This window comes from Lampetra planeri, chromosome 30, assembly GCF_965212315.1.
Source record: "Lampetra planeri chromosome 30, kcLamPlan1.2.h2, whole genome shotgun sequence".
NCBI lineage: Eukaryota > Metazoa > Chordata > Hyperoartia > Petromyzontiformes > Petromyzontidae > Lampetra > Lampetra planeri.
In genome coordinates this window covers 8813362-8833743 of record NC_136136.1, presented here as the reverse complement: position 1 = coordinate 8833743, position 20382 = coordinate 8813362, and the positions used below count along the sequence as shown (strand labels likewise).

Below are 20382 nucleotides of genomic sequence, written 5' to 3'. Positions count from 1 at the left end.
GTCATGATGTTAGTTGCAGCTCACACAAATGCATTCCCAAGGTTCATAAACACCTGAAGTTTGCTACCGTACCTCCGATGAGCAGTTGACTACGTACGGTGTGAAAGAAGTTGAACATACATAGTCCATTATACTTTACCCCTCCTGTTCCCCCATCCCACTCCGTCTGACCATACGCTGTACCTTACCGTTTTATTCCTTTCAATAAAATACTTCTGGAAAAGTCAATTATGTATACGTTGCACTAGTGCATTAAAAATAAAACCTAACAATATGAATCCTTGCAGTCACGAAAGCTTCAAATCTAGAAATTAATAAAAACCTAAAATCTCGTTAGAACGTTTCTTTTAAAACATGTCTACTCCGAGTGAAAGAAACACTCTGTACGAGGTCAAATTGCAGTTTTGAATATAAATGTATTTCTGAAAACAATGCATATTTAGAGGTGCGATTGAGTTTTACATCACAGGACCCACAACAGAAGGTGGATGTGCCTGGGATTTTAATAGAAGTTTCAACATTGCAGACTTCAAATGCTCCAATGGCCACTTTATGAGCACCCCTAGCCATCCAACCACCCACGTGTGTACTTTGTACATGACCAGCCAGATAAATTGGGTTTTTATCAGCGATTAAGGTGGGTGATACATTTAGAAATTTCACATTCCCATTGTAGGGGCCAGTACGTATGGAGGGCAACCACAACTTCCCACAAACAGGGTATTTATTGACCTCAGGGGAATGGTGGTAGAGGCAATTCTGACCCAGTATATGAATACAACTTTTGGTTTGTGTTAACCACAAAGTAACAATATAGGATTAACTGCTACCTGTGGTAATCCAACAACAGTAACAAGTAACGCATTACATTTTACTCTCAGTACATCAGATAGTGTGCCGAGCCTGTACTTGGTTTTCCCATATCTCTCTGCAATAATCGCCGCGTGAATGGCTCATGCTTTAGCGGACTGAGCAGTCAGTGATTCTTGTAAAAAGACCCCTCGTGTGCAGGAGGGATGAGGCGGGAGAGGACTTGGCTGGGTCGGGGGTCTTCACGACACGAGTTCAGGTTTGGCGCCTTCTTGCTGTGCTCCTTTTTTCCACTCGGGGTTGGCGATGTGTTCCGGGATCTGCTCAATCGTGTGCTGCACAAACACGTGACACAACGAGAAAGGAGGACTTTATAATAATTCGAGTTGTGTCAGTGTCTCCCTGTAAGAGCAGGGAAATGGAATAGCACTCGTTTTCATTTACGGCTGTAGCTCAGCAGTTAGAGCGTTCAAATGGTAATCAGAAGGTCGCGATTACAAATACTGGGAGTAGGTCGACTTGGCCCATCATCTCTCTGCAATCGATAAAATGAGCACCACTTTTGGAAGTCAACAGCGGTAGTACTGTGGAGAGAATGACTACTGTCACGGAAAAAAAAAAAATTGAATTTGTAATTTCCACAGTTGGCTTATAGCTGCCAAAGGAGACACGTGCTGTCCCACTACTCGTTTGTGCATAGGTAATTTAACGTTTGTGTAGCAGGATTGAACCATTGACTCGGTATGCATTTTTTTAAATTAAATTCATAAAATACGATCACTTGTTGGTGGCAGGCCAGCTTAGCCTCGTAGATTTGCCCACCTTGGCAGAGCAAATAAAAACAGTGATCCACCAGGCTTAAATATCCCTCCACCAACACGTAAGGTTTTTAATTCCCACTAATGTAATACAATTGATGAAGCAACTGTGTTTACAAATTTAGGTATTTGTGAGTCATCACATTTGAAAATGCTGCATTCAACTATATATATCAAGATTCTGCCCGTCTATCCTAAAGGGCCAGTGCTAAAAACATTAGCTTAGATTGTATACAATTATAACGCAGTGATGACACTGATGATAATAATAATAGTAACAGATTTCACTTCTCCCAGAGCGAAGAACAAACTTGCCAAGTCTCACAATTTTTTCAGGATGTTCCTGCTAGGATGTTATAATGAGATTCCCCAAGGCTTTTTGTATATATGACAGTATTTTCAGCCCGTGAGTCTACATTCCCTGCAAACACAGGGGCCATAAATTATCTCCTGAGGTTAACCATGTGTGCGAGTTGTCCGCTGACTGACCCGTGTAACCTCCATGGCCACTCCCTCTGGCAGGTTCCTCTGGATGTACTCCAGGTACACATTAGCCGTGCTACCAGTCAGGTACTTAAGCTGAAAAAAAAAATAGAAATGTGTGGTTAAAATAACGCAACCATCACTACGCCAACAACAGACCAATTAAATCATCACCATTATTACAATTCCTAACATCGGCAGTATTCCCATAATCACCAATGTGACCATCATCATCATTACCACCAGCGTCAACACCAAAACAATGAAATCCAAAGAGCATCCTTTCATCAGCGGAAGAAAACAGGTTTTCAGCTTTCACTCATTGGGAGAATATAAATTATTTGCACATTTCCAGTTAGGAATAAACAGGCCGATCCTGGAAGGACAAGAGCTGGCTTGCCCGTGCAGTTGTTGCATCTGTAATGGACTGTGGTCACATCATGGCTGCTGACATTCCATTGGACAAGTCCAGTGGTTCCCTGCTCGATACGCATGCGGCGCCCGTCCCAGAGCTGTTGAAACCATCTCACGTCGTCGTAGTCCCGTGCGCTTACCCTCCACCGGTTATGATGGAAAACAAACTCGATTGGCACGTTTGTCCAAGTCACAGTTCAATTTGTTTGAATGTGTTGGGTGGTGGAGGAATGCGCAGCTCTAATTTATATTATACCGACATGATCGAACCCAAAACACGAATTAAGAATGACATTATTCGTCGAGAAAACCTAAGTATGGTCTTCTTTGAAAGAATGACGTTTGCGGAGTAAAATGATATATATTGGGGCACACCACAGGTGATTTGCCCGGTATTTTGAGGACACACGGCACTGTAGTGTAGCGCCACGCGGCTGTGAGCCCTGCGTACCTCTATGACGCGAAAATGCGTGCGCATCTCGTACTGCACGCGGTGCTTCTTATAGATGTGAACCGACTTGAGTACGGTGAGGCGCTCGATCTTGCGGCGTGGCTCATAGCTGTGGTGCATGGCAACAGTAGCAACAGTCAACGGCTGCAGCCCGTGGCAGCAAGACACATCAAAGCAGCATTCAACACTCAGTACCGAGTCAGTAATTCGTACTACTTGAGTTGTAGACTAGTGGTTGAATGTTTAAGTGAAATAACAGATGAGTGATCAAATTAATTATTGACCGTGTTAGCACATTGGGGGAGTAAGCGGTTATTAGCGGATAAGTTATTTCATTCGTGTTTTAATAGAAGAGTTAGGGAAGTGGTTATGTGGATGGGTGAATTAATTGGTCGTTGAGAATGTCATTTAGTTGAGTAGGGGGTTATATGACGAAAAGTTAAGGAATTAGTGTTTGCTTAGGTTAGTTAAGTAGGCATAATAGGTGATGTGGATGAGTGCAGGGTGAGTGCATCCAGCCAGTGTCCCCGCCCCCACGTACACAGTGTGGATCGGGATGTTGAGGAACTGCGCCGTGCGCGTGATGAAGAACTCGTAGCTGTCGAGTAGTGGGCGCTCGTGAGCCTTGACCCGCACGATGAGCCGCTTGTACAGCACATCCGGCTCCTCCGATACGTGCACCTACGAGTATGATACCATGCTTATTATGCACCCAAAACAATGCGTCAATTATTAATTAGGTGTGGCGCTGGCCATACCACCGCCTCGTGTGGTGTGCGGGTCTTAATAGGTGCCCCAACAGCCATGTTTGCTATTAGGGGAATTTTTTTGCGTGTGTAGGTGTGCGTATATGTGACTAGTCGACTCAGGTCGACTCAGCCTTAAATGAGTACCTGGTGCGGTGTAAACATCACCACTGGGGAGACAAAGGCGGCCAGGCGTGGTGCTGGCCACCCACCCCCTCGTTCGTGTACCGTTCCGGCCTTCATAGGTGCTCGCTAACAGCACTTGCCCCTACAGTCTGTTAAGGCTATACGGGGGATCTTTATAAGTGACTAGAAATGCATGTGAATGTGTATGGTATGGCTTACCAGGGATGTTGCACTAGACAGAGTGCGGACTGCTCCCAACGAGAACCCCAGCGGTGCCGATACCTGGGAGCTAGAGACAAGACGACAAAGAACTCGCTCACTCAAATACCCAACCGATCACCAATCCACTGAACCACTCCCTCAGTCAACCACTCACTTATGCATTCAGTCACTCCATTGCTCAACCATACAACCATTCAATCACTCTCATTCACTCAACCACTTAACTTCTCAATGACTACTACATGCACTCAATCACTTACTAAACCACACGCTCAAAATATTCAATCATTTACCAGCTCACTCACCGTATCACTAAAATCACTCACAAAACGACCTATCCATTCACACGTTTACTTAGCAATGTATCCATTTAATCAGAATAGCATCCACTTACTAATTTCCTCTTCCACTTACTTACTTACCCATACTCCCACTCATCCACTCACCCACCCAAGCATTAACTCACTCCGTAAACTGCTTACCCAACCAACCACTGAGCCCACAGTCCTAGTAACTACTTGGTCACCAACTCAAATTCCCACCTTCAAAATCAATTGCTCAGTTTACTCACCAACTCAACATGTCACCAAACCATCTACCCAACCACCACCAACCCACCGCCCATTTTAGTCTCTGAACTATTCACCCAGATACCAAATTACTTACCTACTCAGGCTCTCACCCACGCACTCCAAGTGGCTATTTGGCTGAGTGGGTGATTGAGAGCACGCACAACACTCCCCACTACCCACCCCCGTGAAGTGGGAAAGACCCACAGGTTGGTTCCCTGGGGTAACTCACGCAGGTGCAGGAGCCAGCGCCGTGTGAGCCACACATGTCCGCACTACCTGCTGCACACGTGGAGGACACATGCACACACACCGCGGATCAGCTTTGCAGACAGACGCAGCATGACGCCGTGCTGAAAGGTCAAAGGGTCTCTACTCAAGCACGCGTGAGACATTTATTCTGATGGAACTAATCCAGAAATGTCACATCCCGTAAGACAACCATTGTTGGATTCTCACAGTGACACTAATCACGAGTCATGTTTATAACGCGCACATAATTTGCGCATCTAATCGACGACACGCGTCAGAGGCTCGGGACTACTCATTTTATGCACCACAGAGAGAGAGAGATGATGGATGGGCTGAGATTACCTCCCCCATCACTGGGATTCACACTCACGTCTGGAGACGCCGTTCAACAACTATGGATCAACAGCGCATTCCATCGCCGTGAACTCGAGCCACGGCTGCCACCAACAGGGCACATTGGGTCAGCTGAACATCACATTGATAATGTCACAGACACACCACGTGACAGCACAGCATAGCAATGCGATACGCAATTACACACATGCACGGCGGGTTGTTTTGTTTGTCCAGACACTGTTTGACGGCCTTCCCGTGGGGGTTATGTGACCATACTTCACCAAGTTCAATTTCGATTTAAAGCTTTCGTGACTGCAGGGATTCTTCTTCTTGGTTCTTTCGGTAAAGTCACGTAGAATGGAAATAATAAAACATAATAAAATAATTCTCCCGACGTTTCGGCCACAACGCAAGCAGCCGTTCCTCAGGTGAAGAACAGGTCTGTCGAGAAGACAGAGTCTGAATGAGTTTTATGTTTATTATTTTTTATTATTTCCATTATACGTGACTTTACCGAAAGAGCCAAGAAGATTCACCAAAGTTCGTCATCGTAGGTTGAAGGCGGCGAGCAGAGTACAACTCAGTATCGTCACAGAAGATAACGGCACCTGCCACGACCCGCACGACGTCAGGAGGCCCTCATCCAGCTGTGGAGCGACAGATCCACGCCCATGTGTGTACAGTACTGCACTGTATACACTGTACTGCATACACAAACACCATGCGGCAGTACAGTGCGGGGTCACGACCTCTGAGGCATCGCTTGCACATGGACCGGCTCCGACGCATTTCACGGAAATATCTCCAGGAACATCTCTCACCTGTAGCCGGCTCAGCGCCACGGCTCCACGACCGAGCGCCGCGCTCGCCATTACGAACTAACACCACTAACAACCACCACCAACACCACCACGAAATACCACCAACACCACCACTACGACCACCACCACACGCGGCGCGCGCTGCGCATGCGCGTGATCGACAGACCCCACGGGGGGAGGGGCGACGACGGCAGGTCGTCTTCCGGAAGAGGTAGAAGGTCAATTACAAGCAGGGGCGGAAGCGTCTTCCAGAATAGGAAGATGCGCTAAAACCCCAGCGCGTCTTTCCCGGACAACACGTGCCGTGTAATCTCCCGGGTTAGAGTCATTAGAATTTACGAAATGATGATAAAATAAAGGTGATTTACTATTTCCGGCAATAATACAGCAGGTATTAAGGTATTCTTGGTTCTTTCGGTAAAGTCACGTAGAAGAGAAATAATAAAATAATATAAAAATAAAATAATAAAAATTATCACGACGTTTCGACAGCAACACAAGCGATCGAAACGTCGTGAGAATTTTTATTGTTTTATTGTATTATTTTATTATAAAAAAAAATTCTCACGACGTTTCGATTGCTTGTGTTGCTGTCGAAACGTCGTGATAATTTTTATTATTTTATTTTTGTATTATTTTATTATTTCCCTTCTACGTGACTTTACCGAAAGAACCAAGAATATGAATCCTTGCAGTCACGAAAGCTTTAAATCAGGTGTTAAGATGTTTATTAACACCCTAGCTTTCCTAAACTTTGTTATCAGAATCTGTATTTATTCTGGAGGAATCCGATGAGCAATAAAGCTCTTTTTCACAGATGTCCAGTAGGGGCGGGTAAGATCGTTACAACAACAAACAGTGAAAAAAACCACGACAATAGTGCAAAGTACAGGAAAGACAAACAAATGACCCAAAAACATGCAAATGAAACTAAACCATCCCCCTCCTACCAGACAAAGCCCACTGAGGTATTAAAATACTGGTAGGAACCTCCTGGTTTCACCAGCCCACAGGGGATTATAGTGTCCGTCCGTCGTGCATCAAAAAATGGGAGGGGTGGGGGGGCTGGGTGGGGCCGGATGGTGGGGGGGTGCTGGTCACCCCGTGGTGCCCTTATAAAACTCAACGTTTAACCTACTCACGCCGGCTTGTGCCCGCCCTCACAGGCATATTTGCGGAATACACCACGCCGCCGTTGACCCTGGCCATTGACGAGCAACCCAACGTTCCTACCAGCTCCCTCCGCAGGAATGTGTTTTTTTCAGAAGCAACCTGGCCACAAATGATAGCTCAACAAAGTGGCTTATGATGTGAACATTTATAGCAGCCAAATAATCGAAGTAATTTAAATAACGTTCTGACCCGCCCGACTGGACATCTGTAGCAAAAAAAATGCTTCATAGCTCATCGGATTTCTCCAGGATAAATATTCTGATTCTTAGATTCCTATTGTAAGGCATCAAGTGTGCATTAACCACACATTCTTGTGGTAAAACATGCGAACAGATATGCTTTAATAACATAATTTGTGGGCCAATCAGTTATAAGGACAATGCATAGATTGTACTGTATTATAATACAGTACATTTGATAATTATCAAAACATATATTTGAATGTTTCATCACAAGTATGTGTGGTTAATGCAGATATGATGCCTTGTGTTAAATTTAGTCTTGATTTGAAGCTTTCGTGACTGCAGCGATCCGTACTCTTTGGTTCTTTCGGTAAAGTCACGTGGGTAGAAAATGAATAGATCACGACGTTTCGATCGCAACACAAGCAACCGTCGTCAGGTGTGAAACAAAAACAGCAGGAGAACTGCTGACGTAGGAGAAAGAGCTGCTGCAACAAGAGTTTATATAAGAAATTCAACCCTTTAGCTAATACCGATTTTAGGCTGTCGGAAATTGGGAGGATAAGTGACAGCAGCAGATGTGCGATTGGTATTACCTTGGTGTCGCGGCATCTCTTCAGAAAGGTGAGAGTCTCAATCAAGTGAGCCTTCTTGTCTCGCAGTCTGTTAAAAGATCTAACTGCTGTGTAGAAACCCTCCCCGTAGAGGCTGTTCAATATTGATTAGAAGGTTTAGTGACTTTAGGAATCCATACTCTTTGGTTCTTAATATTTCCCCCCTGGCCTCTCTCCCGTGCTGTGAGCGTCTCATGCGGTTAGCCCGCTGAGCTTCTGTGCGCCCAGACAATGTTAAGCCATCTTCTTGGTTCTTTCGGTAAAGTCACGTAGAAGGAAAATAATAAAATAATAAAAAATTCAACATAATAAAATAATTCTCACGACGTTTCGGCCACAACGCAAGCAGCCGTCCTCAGGTGGAGAACAGGTCTGTCAAGTAGACAGAGTCTGAATGGCACGCCCCAGGCTTGGAGCGACTATTTATGCTGGGATGGAGGGGCGAAGAGCGTCTTGACAAAATAATTTGCATATCAAGAGGAATTTCGAAATTTAAATGTTAAGCCAATTTAAGGGGGGCCACAATGTAATTTGGGGGGGGGGGGCTGTCGGCCAATCTCCTGGCACCGGGAAACCGTTGCACATCCCTGCTAGGGGCCCTTCAATGAAAACCCATGGTGCCAGGCGACCCCCTACCGGGACCCTGCGTCAGAGGTCGCAACCGGGTATCCGATACCCGTACCCTACCCGATACCCGCCTACCCGTACCCGGCCGGGTACGGGTAGCCGTTTGCGACCCTGGTGCGGCCGGGTACGGGTAAGGAATCAAAACCCGTTTGCGACCTCTGCCCTGCGTTTGTGCGTGTTCAGGGCGGGGTCGTGGCACCACCACATTTGCCGTGAAACCCATCGGCCACGCTGTGCCATGGGGGCGCAGAACTTTCGCACCATTGGGGGGGGGTCAGACATTTGTGACGATGTGTGACGGGGGGGGGGGGTGAGAAATGTGACGTCACATCAAAATGCGCAACTTTCAATAAATATAGACAACTCATTCTACTTCATTGAATAGACTTTTTAATAAATGTTTTCTCCTACAACATCAGTGCAGCGCCACATTAAATATGCACTACAATGACAATAGTTTAAAGCAATTTGAAGCATGTTTTATTTGGGGGGGGGCATAGCTTTGTGACGTCATATTTAAGGGGGGGTCTGACTTTTTGTGACGCCGTGTGATGAAGGGGGGGGGGTCAAAAATCGTCCAAAATCGCGTGACGTCATTTATGGACGGCCCCATATACGATGAGCAAGTTGAACTAAACAACACACATTGTTTGGTGGTGGTTATGCTGCGTTAGCAGTGGTGCACAAACACAAATAACATACATACCTGTAAACCCATAGGGGTTACCCGTATTACTGTACAGGGAAATTGAGTTTTCAAGTTCATATGGCGTACGGCCGCTTCAATACGGGCAAAACATTGTTTTTGTCTATTTGTTTGTGTTTCTCCCTTGTGATGGAACTGTGTAGGATGAACTTTGAGATGTATAAGGGCACAGTGGGTCTCAATTGGTCTGTAATAAGAAAGGGCACTGATAAGGAGTTGACAGGTATGAAATAAGAAACAAATCTTCTTGGTTCTTTCGGTAAAGTCACGTAGAAGGGAAGTAATAAGATAATAAAAACAAAACGTAATAAAATAATATACGTTTTGTTTTTATTTTTATTTTTATTATTTTATTACTTCCCTTCTACGTGACTTTACCGAAAGAACCAAGAAGATGAATTCCTGCAGTCACGAAAGCTTTAAATCGAAATTTAAGAAACAAATGAACACATTCATCCATCGTACTGGAAAAACGTGGGGGGGGAGGAGGAATTCATAAATAAATAATAGCTGACGTTTCGGGAATCCTCCCTTTCGAGTGACACATTAAGTTCAACCGCGGCTCCACAACACAAACAATTGCACGGGGCCCTTTGAACTAACCATCATGGCCGTTCGCGTTTGTAAAACCCGGCGCACGTCATAGACTCGTCTTCCCCCCCCCCCCGCTCTGTCCCCCTCCGGCCACCGTCGTGACGTCGCCAGCACCACAAGCGAACAGGAGGCGATCGCTCTGCTCCATGGCGGCGGCTATAGCGGCCGAGGGAGCCGAAGAAACGGGAGCCAGCCTCTAACTCGGGGCCCCGCTTCCCTCTCCTCCTCCTCCTTCTCCTCCCTTCTCCACCTCTTCCTCTTCGTCGTCTCGCGCCCTGCTTGAGAGTCGCACCCGCCAGGCAGCGGCTGCTTTGGCAGCGAAGAGAGAGTGGGTTTCTTCAGGGCCCAGGAGGTGTGTTGGTGTCAACCTCCTCTCCCCCTCTCCACCCCTCTTGACGGTCGCTTGGGTGAGTGTCTCTCTCTCGCTGGCAGACAGACAGGGGACTTGGGAACATCTTCTAAGGTAGCCTCAGGCTGACAACAACAACAACAAATGCGTTGGGCTGCCGTGGTGGGGTTTGGCGGACGCGTGGTTTGCGTCGTGGGTTTTAGCATCTCGGTTAACATCATCATCATCATCACCACCATCATCATCATTACCACCACCATCATCGTCACGATTGTGATGATGGCTATCGGTGTCATCGTCGTCATCGTCGTCATTGTCATCGTGAGTTTATCACCATCATCACCGTCATTACTCTCCTCCGCCTTTTAGTAATCGTCGTTGATACGACCATGGTCACCACCACCACCATCATCATCACCATCATCATCACGATCGTGATGATGGCTATCGGTGTCATCGTCATCATTGTCATCGTGAGTGTATCACCATCATCACCGTCATTACTCTCCGCCTTTTAGTAATTGTTGATACGACTATTGCCACCACCACCACCGTACTCGCTGTCACCATCGTGATCATCATCGTCTCACTGTCTTCATCACAGCAGACAAATTAATCCCCAGTCGGCCCAGACACTGACATCGCCGTGGGGGTCTACCGGACGAACTCTTGTCGACGGCGCTCTACGTTAGTATGTGCCCGCAAGATGCGTGTACATCGAGGGTGTATGCGGAGAAACGTAATACCGCGTCTTGAATTACGACGATACCGGAGTGATGTATGAAGCGGTGGAAGGTTGAAAGAATGTGGTGAGTGGGATCTCGGAACAAAATACCTCGATCATGGGACCTTACTTGGCAGTATCAAAATATGAGAATTGTTTTTTCCTTCACTGGCAAAAAAAACAGGTTTTAAGATGTTCGATTACCAGATAGATCCCTTTTGCGATGATTCGAGTCTGCGTTAACCACACACGTACTTGTGGTGAGCATGCAAACACACACGCTCTGATAATTATATTTGATGCATTGTCTTTGAAACCGAGTGGCCTACACCAGAGACAGCCTTCTTTAGGTCCAAGTCTCACCAGTGTCAGACCAGATAATACCAAAAAGGCGAACAGTTTCAAAGACAACGCATATATTATCAGAGCATGTTTGTTCGCATGCTCATCACAAGCGTGTGTGGCTGATAACTTGCAAAAGGTTTCTGTTTGGTGTTTTAACATCTTCACACATTTTTGTATTGCCAGAAAGGGTAAAAGCAGTTCTTAAAATACCGAGAGTGGGCAGCACTGTATTGTAATAGGTGATCGCGGACTGTACAACTATTGGGTGGTATAAGGGAGTGGCATAGAAGTCGCATTGGCGTTCTGTACAATAATAGGTGGTTGCATCACAGTGAGAAGTGGTTAAGAGAGTGGACAGTTTTGGAATCGTAGTTCTACTCTACATCATCCTTAAATTACAGCACCTTAATAGGTGCTTGCCTGTGACCAGATCACCCGCAATGCGTCCGATCTTGTCAGATCTCGGAAGCTAAGTAGGGTTGAGCTTGGATAGTGTTTGGATTGGTGGCTACTGGTCAAAATACAGGCGTGATGGGCGTTTTGGACAATAGGGGGCAACGTAGCGGAATCTATTGTCATTCAAATCCCCCCTCGACTTTCATTCAACCCGCACTGACCAGCGTGGTGAAGTATGGTCACATTCCTTTTTGCCATGCAAGGTGTGGAGGGGCCTTTATCTGGCAGTGGATTATATAAATATACAGGTGATTGAAAAAAAAGGACATTGGTACAGATGGTGAAGCTTTTTATGACCCTCAAATGACAGCACGTTAATAGATGCAAGCAGGAGATCGCCGCTGATTAAGTTAAAAGCACAGATAGGGAAATACACAACAAAATCTTGAATGGCAGAGTTAATAGAGGCTCGCAACATCAGAAAAGTGATAGCAAATAGGCAAACAAGACACTTCCACCCCAAACTTAAAAAAATAACATCGAAGCACCACTGGGCCAGTTTATTCCAGCAAAATGTGTTAAAATTATTAAACTCTGGATTGCCTTCTATTTCGCTGAGGCTCATGAACTGATTGTGGAATGTTGAACAAACGCTGCTGGGTTGCCTGCTGTGATGGTCAAGAGCCATCCTAAAACAACACCACCATGGGCTCGATCATCTCAGGATAGCAGCAGTCCACAAAATGCATTATTGCACCATCTTGGAGGATTGTCGCATAATAAAATTAACAAAGGTTTGTATCAGGGTAATAATATACATGCTAGGTCATCTAAAGAGGTGTGATTGAGACCATAAGATCGATCCTTCCTTAATGCCTTGCATGTCATGTCACATCACCACACTGCATTTATGATGCAGGCAGCCTTTTTTTCGGCCACCAAACTGAAGAGTCAAATTGTGGCCAATGTGTTTATATATGGTGGCGAGATGTTAACTACCTCGCCTGGTATAAACGAGGTCGTGGGTTCGAGCCTGACCCTGACGCCTCTATATTTGGAGTTTACATGTTCTCCCCGTGGTCGTGTGGATTTTTCTCTGTGTATTCAGATTTTTCCCTCCCCATTTAGAAACACGTAGAGTATATGGCTGCTATAAATGTCTACATGATAATCCACTTTGTTGAGCTGTCAATTGTGGTCAGGTCACTTTTACCTGGTAAAATAAAAAATAGTTTCTAGTTTTACTACGGCGGTGAAAGTAAAGGTGCAGTGAAAGTAATGGTGACACTGTCCATCTTCCCATCAGACTTGAGAGGAGATTGAAGAAGAGAAGAACAAGACATGGGCTCCCAGGCGCTGCAGTTTCTCCGCCAGGGCCTCTGGGCATCCCTGACTGGGGGCTGGTGCTTTGACCCGCATCAGAGCAAATTCTCAAATGCCTTCCACCTGTACGTGTGGCTCTTCCTGCTCTGCTTCCCCTTCACGCTCTACCTGGTGAGTTCTCTGCATTGCCTGCTCACAGCATAGCCGTTGTGATGCATGTTTCTTGTAATTGTGTCGTGGGTTCAATTGAGGTGCACACTTGATCTTGGAGGCAACACGTTTATTCACTAGTTCCAACAGGTAACTCTCTACCTAACTGGATAACGACTAAGGGTGGTGACCACGAGTAACTATATACATACTGGATGGGATAACTACTCAATCGGACCAGGACAACCAACACGCTGCCTGGTCCACGTGCGCGAAGACCGGAGACCCAGGACCCATGAAGACGGAGGATTTCTTCCCAGAGATGAACCACCACCATCACCGCTGGGGGGACTCGGCTTTTATCTGCTGCGGCGTGGCTAGGCCCCGCCCTTGACCACGCCCCTTTTCCAGATCTTTCTCGACGATTCAGGGCCCACATAACGTGTCCCTCTCACCTCATCTCTGGTCCTCGTTACCACCTCATCCGGTCACGTGCCCCCTCGGGCTCACCCAGACTGTTATGTCCTCACCCAACCTCTTCTATGGTATACTCCCTCTGGTGCTAGAGAGAGGCTCCGCACATACAGTACCACTCACTCGGTACTGTCGCTACACTATATTGACATCATTTATGTCACTACAATTGTATTCTGAGACATCTCCTTTACCAGTGGCAAAATATAGTGATAGGTTTTTACCCTTTCAACTGGTACAAAAACTGACACCTTTATACAAGGCATCATGTTTGCAATAACCACTTCACAAGCAGTCAAAATGCAAACAAAAAGAAACAACTCTGATGATGATAATGATATGCACTGTCCTTGAAGTTGATTGGTCCACACCCGAGACAGCTTTTCTTAGAGCCTAGTCTCCATTGGTGCTGGACCAGATGACGCCAAAAGGCGTACAACTCAAAGACAGCGCACTATCAGAGTATTGAGAGCTCGGGGTAAGCATTTACACTGAGACATTTCCTTTACCAGTGGCAAAATATAGTGATAGGTTTTTACCCTTTCAACTGTACCAGTTGAAAGGGTAAAAACCTATCACTACAATTATATTGTTGTTTTTAAATCTTGGATCAAAGTCACAGTATGCCCTTGCTATTCATGGCCTAGTGCCTAAGGCTCATAATGGTCATGTCTTTATGGAGTTGCTACGACTGGGATTTAAATCATCATTAAGTAATTTAAAAAAATCCCTTATGACATCATAGTTGTGTCATGGAGCGGGGAAAGGGTGACACATTCGTTAGCTCAGTGTACCATTAACCTGGCCACCTAAGTGTGACTCCTGGTCACTGCCAGCATCAGTAGCAAGTGATGTTTGAGCTAGCCCTGGTCCTGGTCAAACAACTCCCATGACCAAAGTGTATGGGGAACCCTTGATCCAGCAGTGGGTTGACAAAGTAATTTAAATTATTATTTGTTATTAATTTAATTGGAATCATGTCATATATTATCTGTCAAATAAATGTCGATACAGCAAATAGGTTATAAAATTATCCGTACAGTTATTTTAAGTGTTATTTCCTCAAGCGTGCGTATCTCTGGTCGCGTGGTTCCTTACATTTGCAAATATATCCAAGCAGAAAATGGCCAAGCAAGATCTTATAAAAGGATCTTTAAATTCAGGAATGCTTTAGGGATAAATTAAAAGTCGGATTATTGCGTGTCAATGTGAATACATATTCTGAGTTGGCGGACTGTGACATGGTTCCAGAAAATGACCGTAGAAAATTACACCACAGGGCTCCTTCTGGTGTCACTTCATTTGGTCTTTCTACTCAACACTAGAGAGCATTGATAGATACTTTTATTACAGAATTCAAGCCAGGTTCCCAAGTGTAGCCAGATTGAGTGAATAGCATTGAAACTGGCACTAATATTGGGAATAATATAGTCCTGAACACCGTAAAACCTTTGCTGTAGTTTTCTGCTTTGATTCGTTCAGTGCCCAGCACATGGATAGCTCTTTGGCAATGAAAATGACCATCATATTCTATTTAGCAAATGAGAGTGCTGTTTTTTTGCTTTTTAAATCACTCGCACACAGTGGACCTTTTTGGAATAATACATTGGGAATATTTATCATTCCCGCAAATTATGATTTCAATGATGGTGTTTGTGGTTAATAAGTGGGTCGTTGGGTGCATTAGTGGCTGCTGACTATGTCACTAATCCAACCTCCGCAACTAGATAAAATACGCTTCATCTACGTGACTTTCAAAACAAATGTGCAGCCCCGGTGATCAGTATGGACTTACAGGATGACATTGTTGGCAAGATTGGACCACTTGGTGCTGGTGCCACGGATGAAGTTAAGGGAACGATGTAGACTTGTTAGATCACTCTAAAATATGTTGTGCTACAAACCATAACACTTGGAACTGAGAACTCATTATAATGGGTGTGTATTGAATCAATTTGGTTAAAACAGCTGCAAGCCCATATTTTACTGATGCATAAAGACCACAATGTTTTGAAAAAATATCTTGCGCTTTATTTAGCATAAACCATCCACAATCCTGTGAACATTATTGGAGTTAAACCCACCACCACCCATCTGTGTCCATCCTCACCACATTGGCTCCCCATGGCATTGTCTGCAGATGGTTCAATAACTTTGGCAAATCTGCTGGGCATTTAGTGCGAGTATATGTCACTCAAAGGCGCCTCCCTGTGGGGCATTGCTTGGGAATAGTGTTGCATCGAGAACCCTTTTCCTCCCCAGTGATCCCCACGTTTGTTTGTGGTGCCAGCTTGGTGCTTTTGGGGCTGCCTTTGTGTACGTGGTGTGCGTGTGTTGAAGCGAGCACAGTTGATCCAATTTTATTAATGCAAATGCTCTCCTGCTTGAGTGGCTTATGCTATTTGAGTGAGGGGTTTACCACAAACACAGTGGCATCGTGTTAGATGAGCATTCGAGTTGTGTTTGTGCCATTGTTTATATGCAGCTTCATGACATTTTCAAATATCACCTATTTTGGTTTTATAGTTCATCTTTGCAAACGAATAATTCAGCTTCTTCACACTCCCAATGAATCTGTGGTGTTGATAATTTTCTGAGCCAGTGGTGAAAATTCCACATTGCTCATGGTAGAGACCAATCTCACCACAGGACAAGCACTGTTGACTTCTCACAAAGAGGTGCTCATTTCATCAACCAGAACTTGGTGAGCAACCAGCTGAGTCGAACGCTCCTATAATTAGAATGTTGCTTGTTGAGCCTCAAGTATATTCACTCAAATCCTGGTGTTGTTTTAATTTAAGTTCATCTGCGAGTAGCATCTGGCATCCGCCTGCCATTATATGATGTGTGGAGTTGTTTACTGTCAGGGATCTGTTGCAGGTTTTGTGATCTGGCAAGGATTACATCTGATTGGAGTTTCAGAACATTAACTGCATCTTCCAGAATATCACCTGTTCATCTCCTCCCCCCACCGCTCCTCAAAATAAAGCTCTGGAGGGGTGACAGGTTCTGGACAGTGCAGCGACTCGTGTCGACACGTGCTGAGATGCATGGCAAGATATGGTCTCTTTGTGGCATGATTTGCGAAGAGGGCATTTGCGCGTTTGGTGGAGCATGTGTAGGGTCTGTGTGTGTGCGCTATGCGATACAGTGCATGCACACGCGTGTGTTTTTTTGCAGTTTGCGTACTGTTTTGTATGCGCGACATATTGACCTTTGTGTTTCCATTGTGGTAATTTTGGTGGTAATTTTGGTGGTAATTTTGACCATATCCTGAATGACCTTGGAAGAAAAAAACTAAGCGTGCATTACTGGATTTTCTGTCAGCGACGATGTTTTTTGAGTCAACCCCGATGTAAAACTGTCTCGGGGAATCGTGGCACAATCGCTCGCCTGTTGGGGCTGCTATCCAGGATGGGAGCTATTTCCTGACACGGTTTTGTCAGGTCGGGGATAATCGTGAGGATGGATCGTAGTGTGCACTTAGTTTAAGCAGGGGTAAGCTTGGATAGTGTGTTTATGGGAGACTGCCTGGGAATAGCAGTTGTTATAGGCTTGGATTGTGAGGTGGCCTGGCGATGGCACAATTCATTTTATGAATCTGTGTGGAACTTTATAAATCGTAACCCTGCATGGATGAGTGTTTTCTGGGTATTCCACTTTCCTTACACATCTCGTTAATGTAACTGCCCAAACACCCCATTGCAGTACCCTCCTGTGAGAAAGTCATAAGACTCAGTGGGGCTTTCCTGGTTGAAAAGTAAACTCAGTTTGGCCAGTCTGATATGTTCTGCTCTTCCTATTGATCGCACCCTGAATCAATCTGCAGGGCTTCCTATAACCCGTGCAAATATCTGCACTCAGCCATGTGTATGAGGAGTAACTTGGCAGTGTTGCCCTTCGAAGCATCAATTCCAAAGGGCCTCATGTGTCCATAATAACAATGCATGGTCATTACAACCCCACACAAGGACATTTGGCAGTGGTGGTCCCTGTGATTCTCGCAGTGATTCAAGTCGTGGTTCTAGTCATAGTTCTGATGTTCCCGGCAGTGATCCTCGTGATATCTGCGGTCTCGGTGGTAATCCCAGCCGGCCCAATAGTGGGTTCGAGTAGTGGTCCCGGTATTCAGGTTTTGGTGCTTTTGTTTCCGATGATCCTGGGAGTGACCTCTGCGGTAGTTCTGGTGATCTCGCCAGTGATCGCAGTGGTCTCGACTGGCCGACAGTGATGGCTTTGCGGTGGGCAATAGATGGCACTGGAGAGAAATATGTTGCACCGTATTTATGTGCTCTCTTGTCTACGCTACCAGCCTTTACCAACCCACATTGACCAGCATGGTGAAGTGTAAAAAAAAAAAACCCAACAACCCGCATGGTGTGAAGAGAATTGCATCCAGCGGTGGATTGTAAAGAGCACTGTATGTGTTCATAAATGAGCACAAGGTTAAATTTTGTCAAGGCGCCCAGCTTATATATATGCTCCAAGCTCGTGTGCTGTTTCATTCAGACTCTGTCGCCTCGACGGACCTGGTTTTCACCTGAGGACGGCTGCTTGCGTTGTGGCCGAAACGTCGTGAGAATAATTTTATTATGTTTTATTTTTATTATTTTATTACTTCCCTTCTACGTGACTTTACCAAAAGAACCAAGAAGAAGAAAATGAGCACAAGGTTGTGCTTCATCTCCTACTTACAACCATTAGGTAAAGGTGGAAATTCTTTGTTTGGCAGGTGTGAGTCAATCCATAGGGCACCTACAGTTGACTTCCTCCCAAGTACCACTCATTTCATCGATTCCAAAAGGATGACAGGTTGCATTGCCCTTTGACCAAGTTGTGAACTAGCAACCTGCTATTTGAGGGTCGCACGCTAACTGGTTGTGCTATTCACCAGACAGCGTGTCAATGATAAGGCCAAAACGTGCAGTTTTGTAATGCATTGGTGCCGCCGTATTCTACATTGAAGCATTAAAGCTCCCAGCACATATACACTTTAGTATAATCAATTCCCAGGGATGTGGTGGTCATTGCAACTTTGCATTTAGCAGGTTTTTGTAGTCCTTCAAAAAAAGCATTAGGGGTGCAGGGGGGGTAATGACCACCTAGACTTGGTTTGCAATTCAATGCTGCCACCATTGAAAATAGAGCCATTGGCTGTTCTTTTTATTATCGACAAGTAGGTACTGTCTCTTAGCTGTTTTAAACTCCGATACTTACAGACACGCACTGCCAGTCAGCAGTGGCTTAGTGGGCCACTGTTAAGTATTGAAAGTGAAAAATTGGACGCTTGAATGTGATGAAATGTCGACGATGAGTGATACTGGCCATTAAATTCTCATTAATATTTGTGGGTTTCTCTATTCAACTCTCCGCTTGTGTCTTAATTATTGGGCAGTTGTTCGCGATTTAGCAAGGTCGTCATGTCACTGTTTTATTGTTTAGTACGACAAATTAAAACTGGTGGCCTCGTGTTACGTGATTAATTTACTTCCTTCTTAAAGGCCTTATACACTCTTGTTAATGTCACTGTGTTTCACACCGGCCTTGGTTAGATCACTTTGCCTCGCAGTCACAAAGGTTGTGAGTTTAATTCCTGGTTGGGTTTGCATTTTAGTCATCCTATGGAGCTAGTGACCTCTGCCATGGTAACATGGAGTTTGCACCACTGTCCCAGGGTAACAATGGGCAGATTCTAATTTGCCAAATGGACACGTTGCCGAATGTTCCTTTTCATTATACTCTTTCGTGTGAAAAACGTTCCAACATCTCTCGTCGCAAACATTGTGCAATATTGTCAGGGTGATGATTCTCGGACATTCTTGCCAAGATGTAAAATCTCATCCTTGGACTTTGACTCTATAGTCCTCGGTGCCGCGCGCACTTATACATTGAACGTACTCAAGTAAAAACACAGCGTGCCGCCGGCAATAAAGGAAGAGGCTGTGATTTTGCATATTTGTTTAAAAAAAGACAGGTATTACTTGCCACCCGCACTGAATGTGTCTGCTGCAGTGGGATGTGTGGGTGGCTAATTTACCCGCGACACCCGTTGTTTGATCGTACACCCGTGGGAGCAGCACCGAGAAGACTGCTCGTGTTTCAAAGGTTCGCTCCATCATTTAGGTGTAAATGGGCACATGTGGTTGTCACGGTTATACAGACCGGAGTAGTGAAGCCATACTCTAAAGCAGGAGTTGGCAACCGAAATAACAAGAAGAACCATTTTTTCAAATTCGGAAAATAATAAAAAAATAAAAAATATTTCAAAAGCCGCAATGCATGTGAATACAAGGTGGTCCTCCATAAATAACATCACAAAACAGTCTCTCATGGGCCGCACGCAGCTCCGGAGCCAGAGGTTGCTAACCCCTTCCCATGGTGAACTGGACTTCCATGGCAATCTGAACTTCCATGGTGAACTGGACCTCCATGGTCAGGAGTCAGCAACTGAAACAACAAGATAGCCATTTTTACATTTCAAGAGCTGCACTGCAGTCTTTAAAGATCCAAAGGTTGCCACCCGCTGCTCTAAAGGAAAACGCAATCCAACAACGAAATCCAGTAGTGCTTTTCTTGTCCACGATCTTCGATGGAAATTTGGCAATGTGCATCTACTATGGCCACATCTGCAGTTATCATCCATTCTCCACAATGGAAGATTAATTCCTACTCAAATT

The 20382-nt window shown here is 45.2% G+C and overlaps 2 protein-coding genes across 3 annotated transcripts in view; one reads left to right on the top strand and one right to left on the bottom strand.

Annotated features, from left to right (window-relative positions):
• Nucleotides 1-396: 396 nt before the first annotated feature.
• LOC144728926 (small ribosomal subunit protein uS10m-like) lies at nt 397-6243 on the bottom strand. The gene is made up of 7 exons (XM_078608678.1): nt 6049-6243; nt 4872-4921; nt 4068-4137; nt 3518-3657; nt 2977-3085; nt 2118-2207; nt 397-1145 (listed from the first exon to the last, which is right to left on the bottom strand). The coding sequence occupies exons 1-7, from the start codon at nt 6097-6099 to the stop codon at nt 1053-1055; spliced, it is 603 nt and encodes a 200-aa protein (XP_078464804.1). The 5' UTR covers nt 6100-6243; the 3' UTR covers nt 397-1052.
• A 3802-nt stretch (nt 6244-10045) lies between these two features.
• LOC144728925 (pecanex-like protein 1) overlaps nt 10046-20382 on the top strand; it is a 51987-nt gene continuing 41650 nt past the window's right edge. For both annotated transcript variants that reach the window (XM_078608677.1, XM_078608676.1), the window contains exons 1-2: nt 10046-10351; nt 13065-13252. In XM_078608677.1, coding sequence (XP_078464803.1) covers nt 13100-13252 — 153 coding nt within the window. In that variant the 5' untranslated portion in view covers nt 10046-10351; nt 13065-13099. The remainder of the gene's footprint in view (nt 10352-13064; nt 13253-20382) is intronic.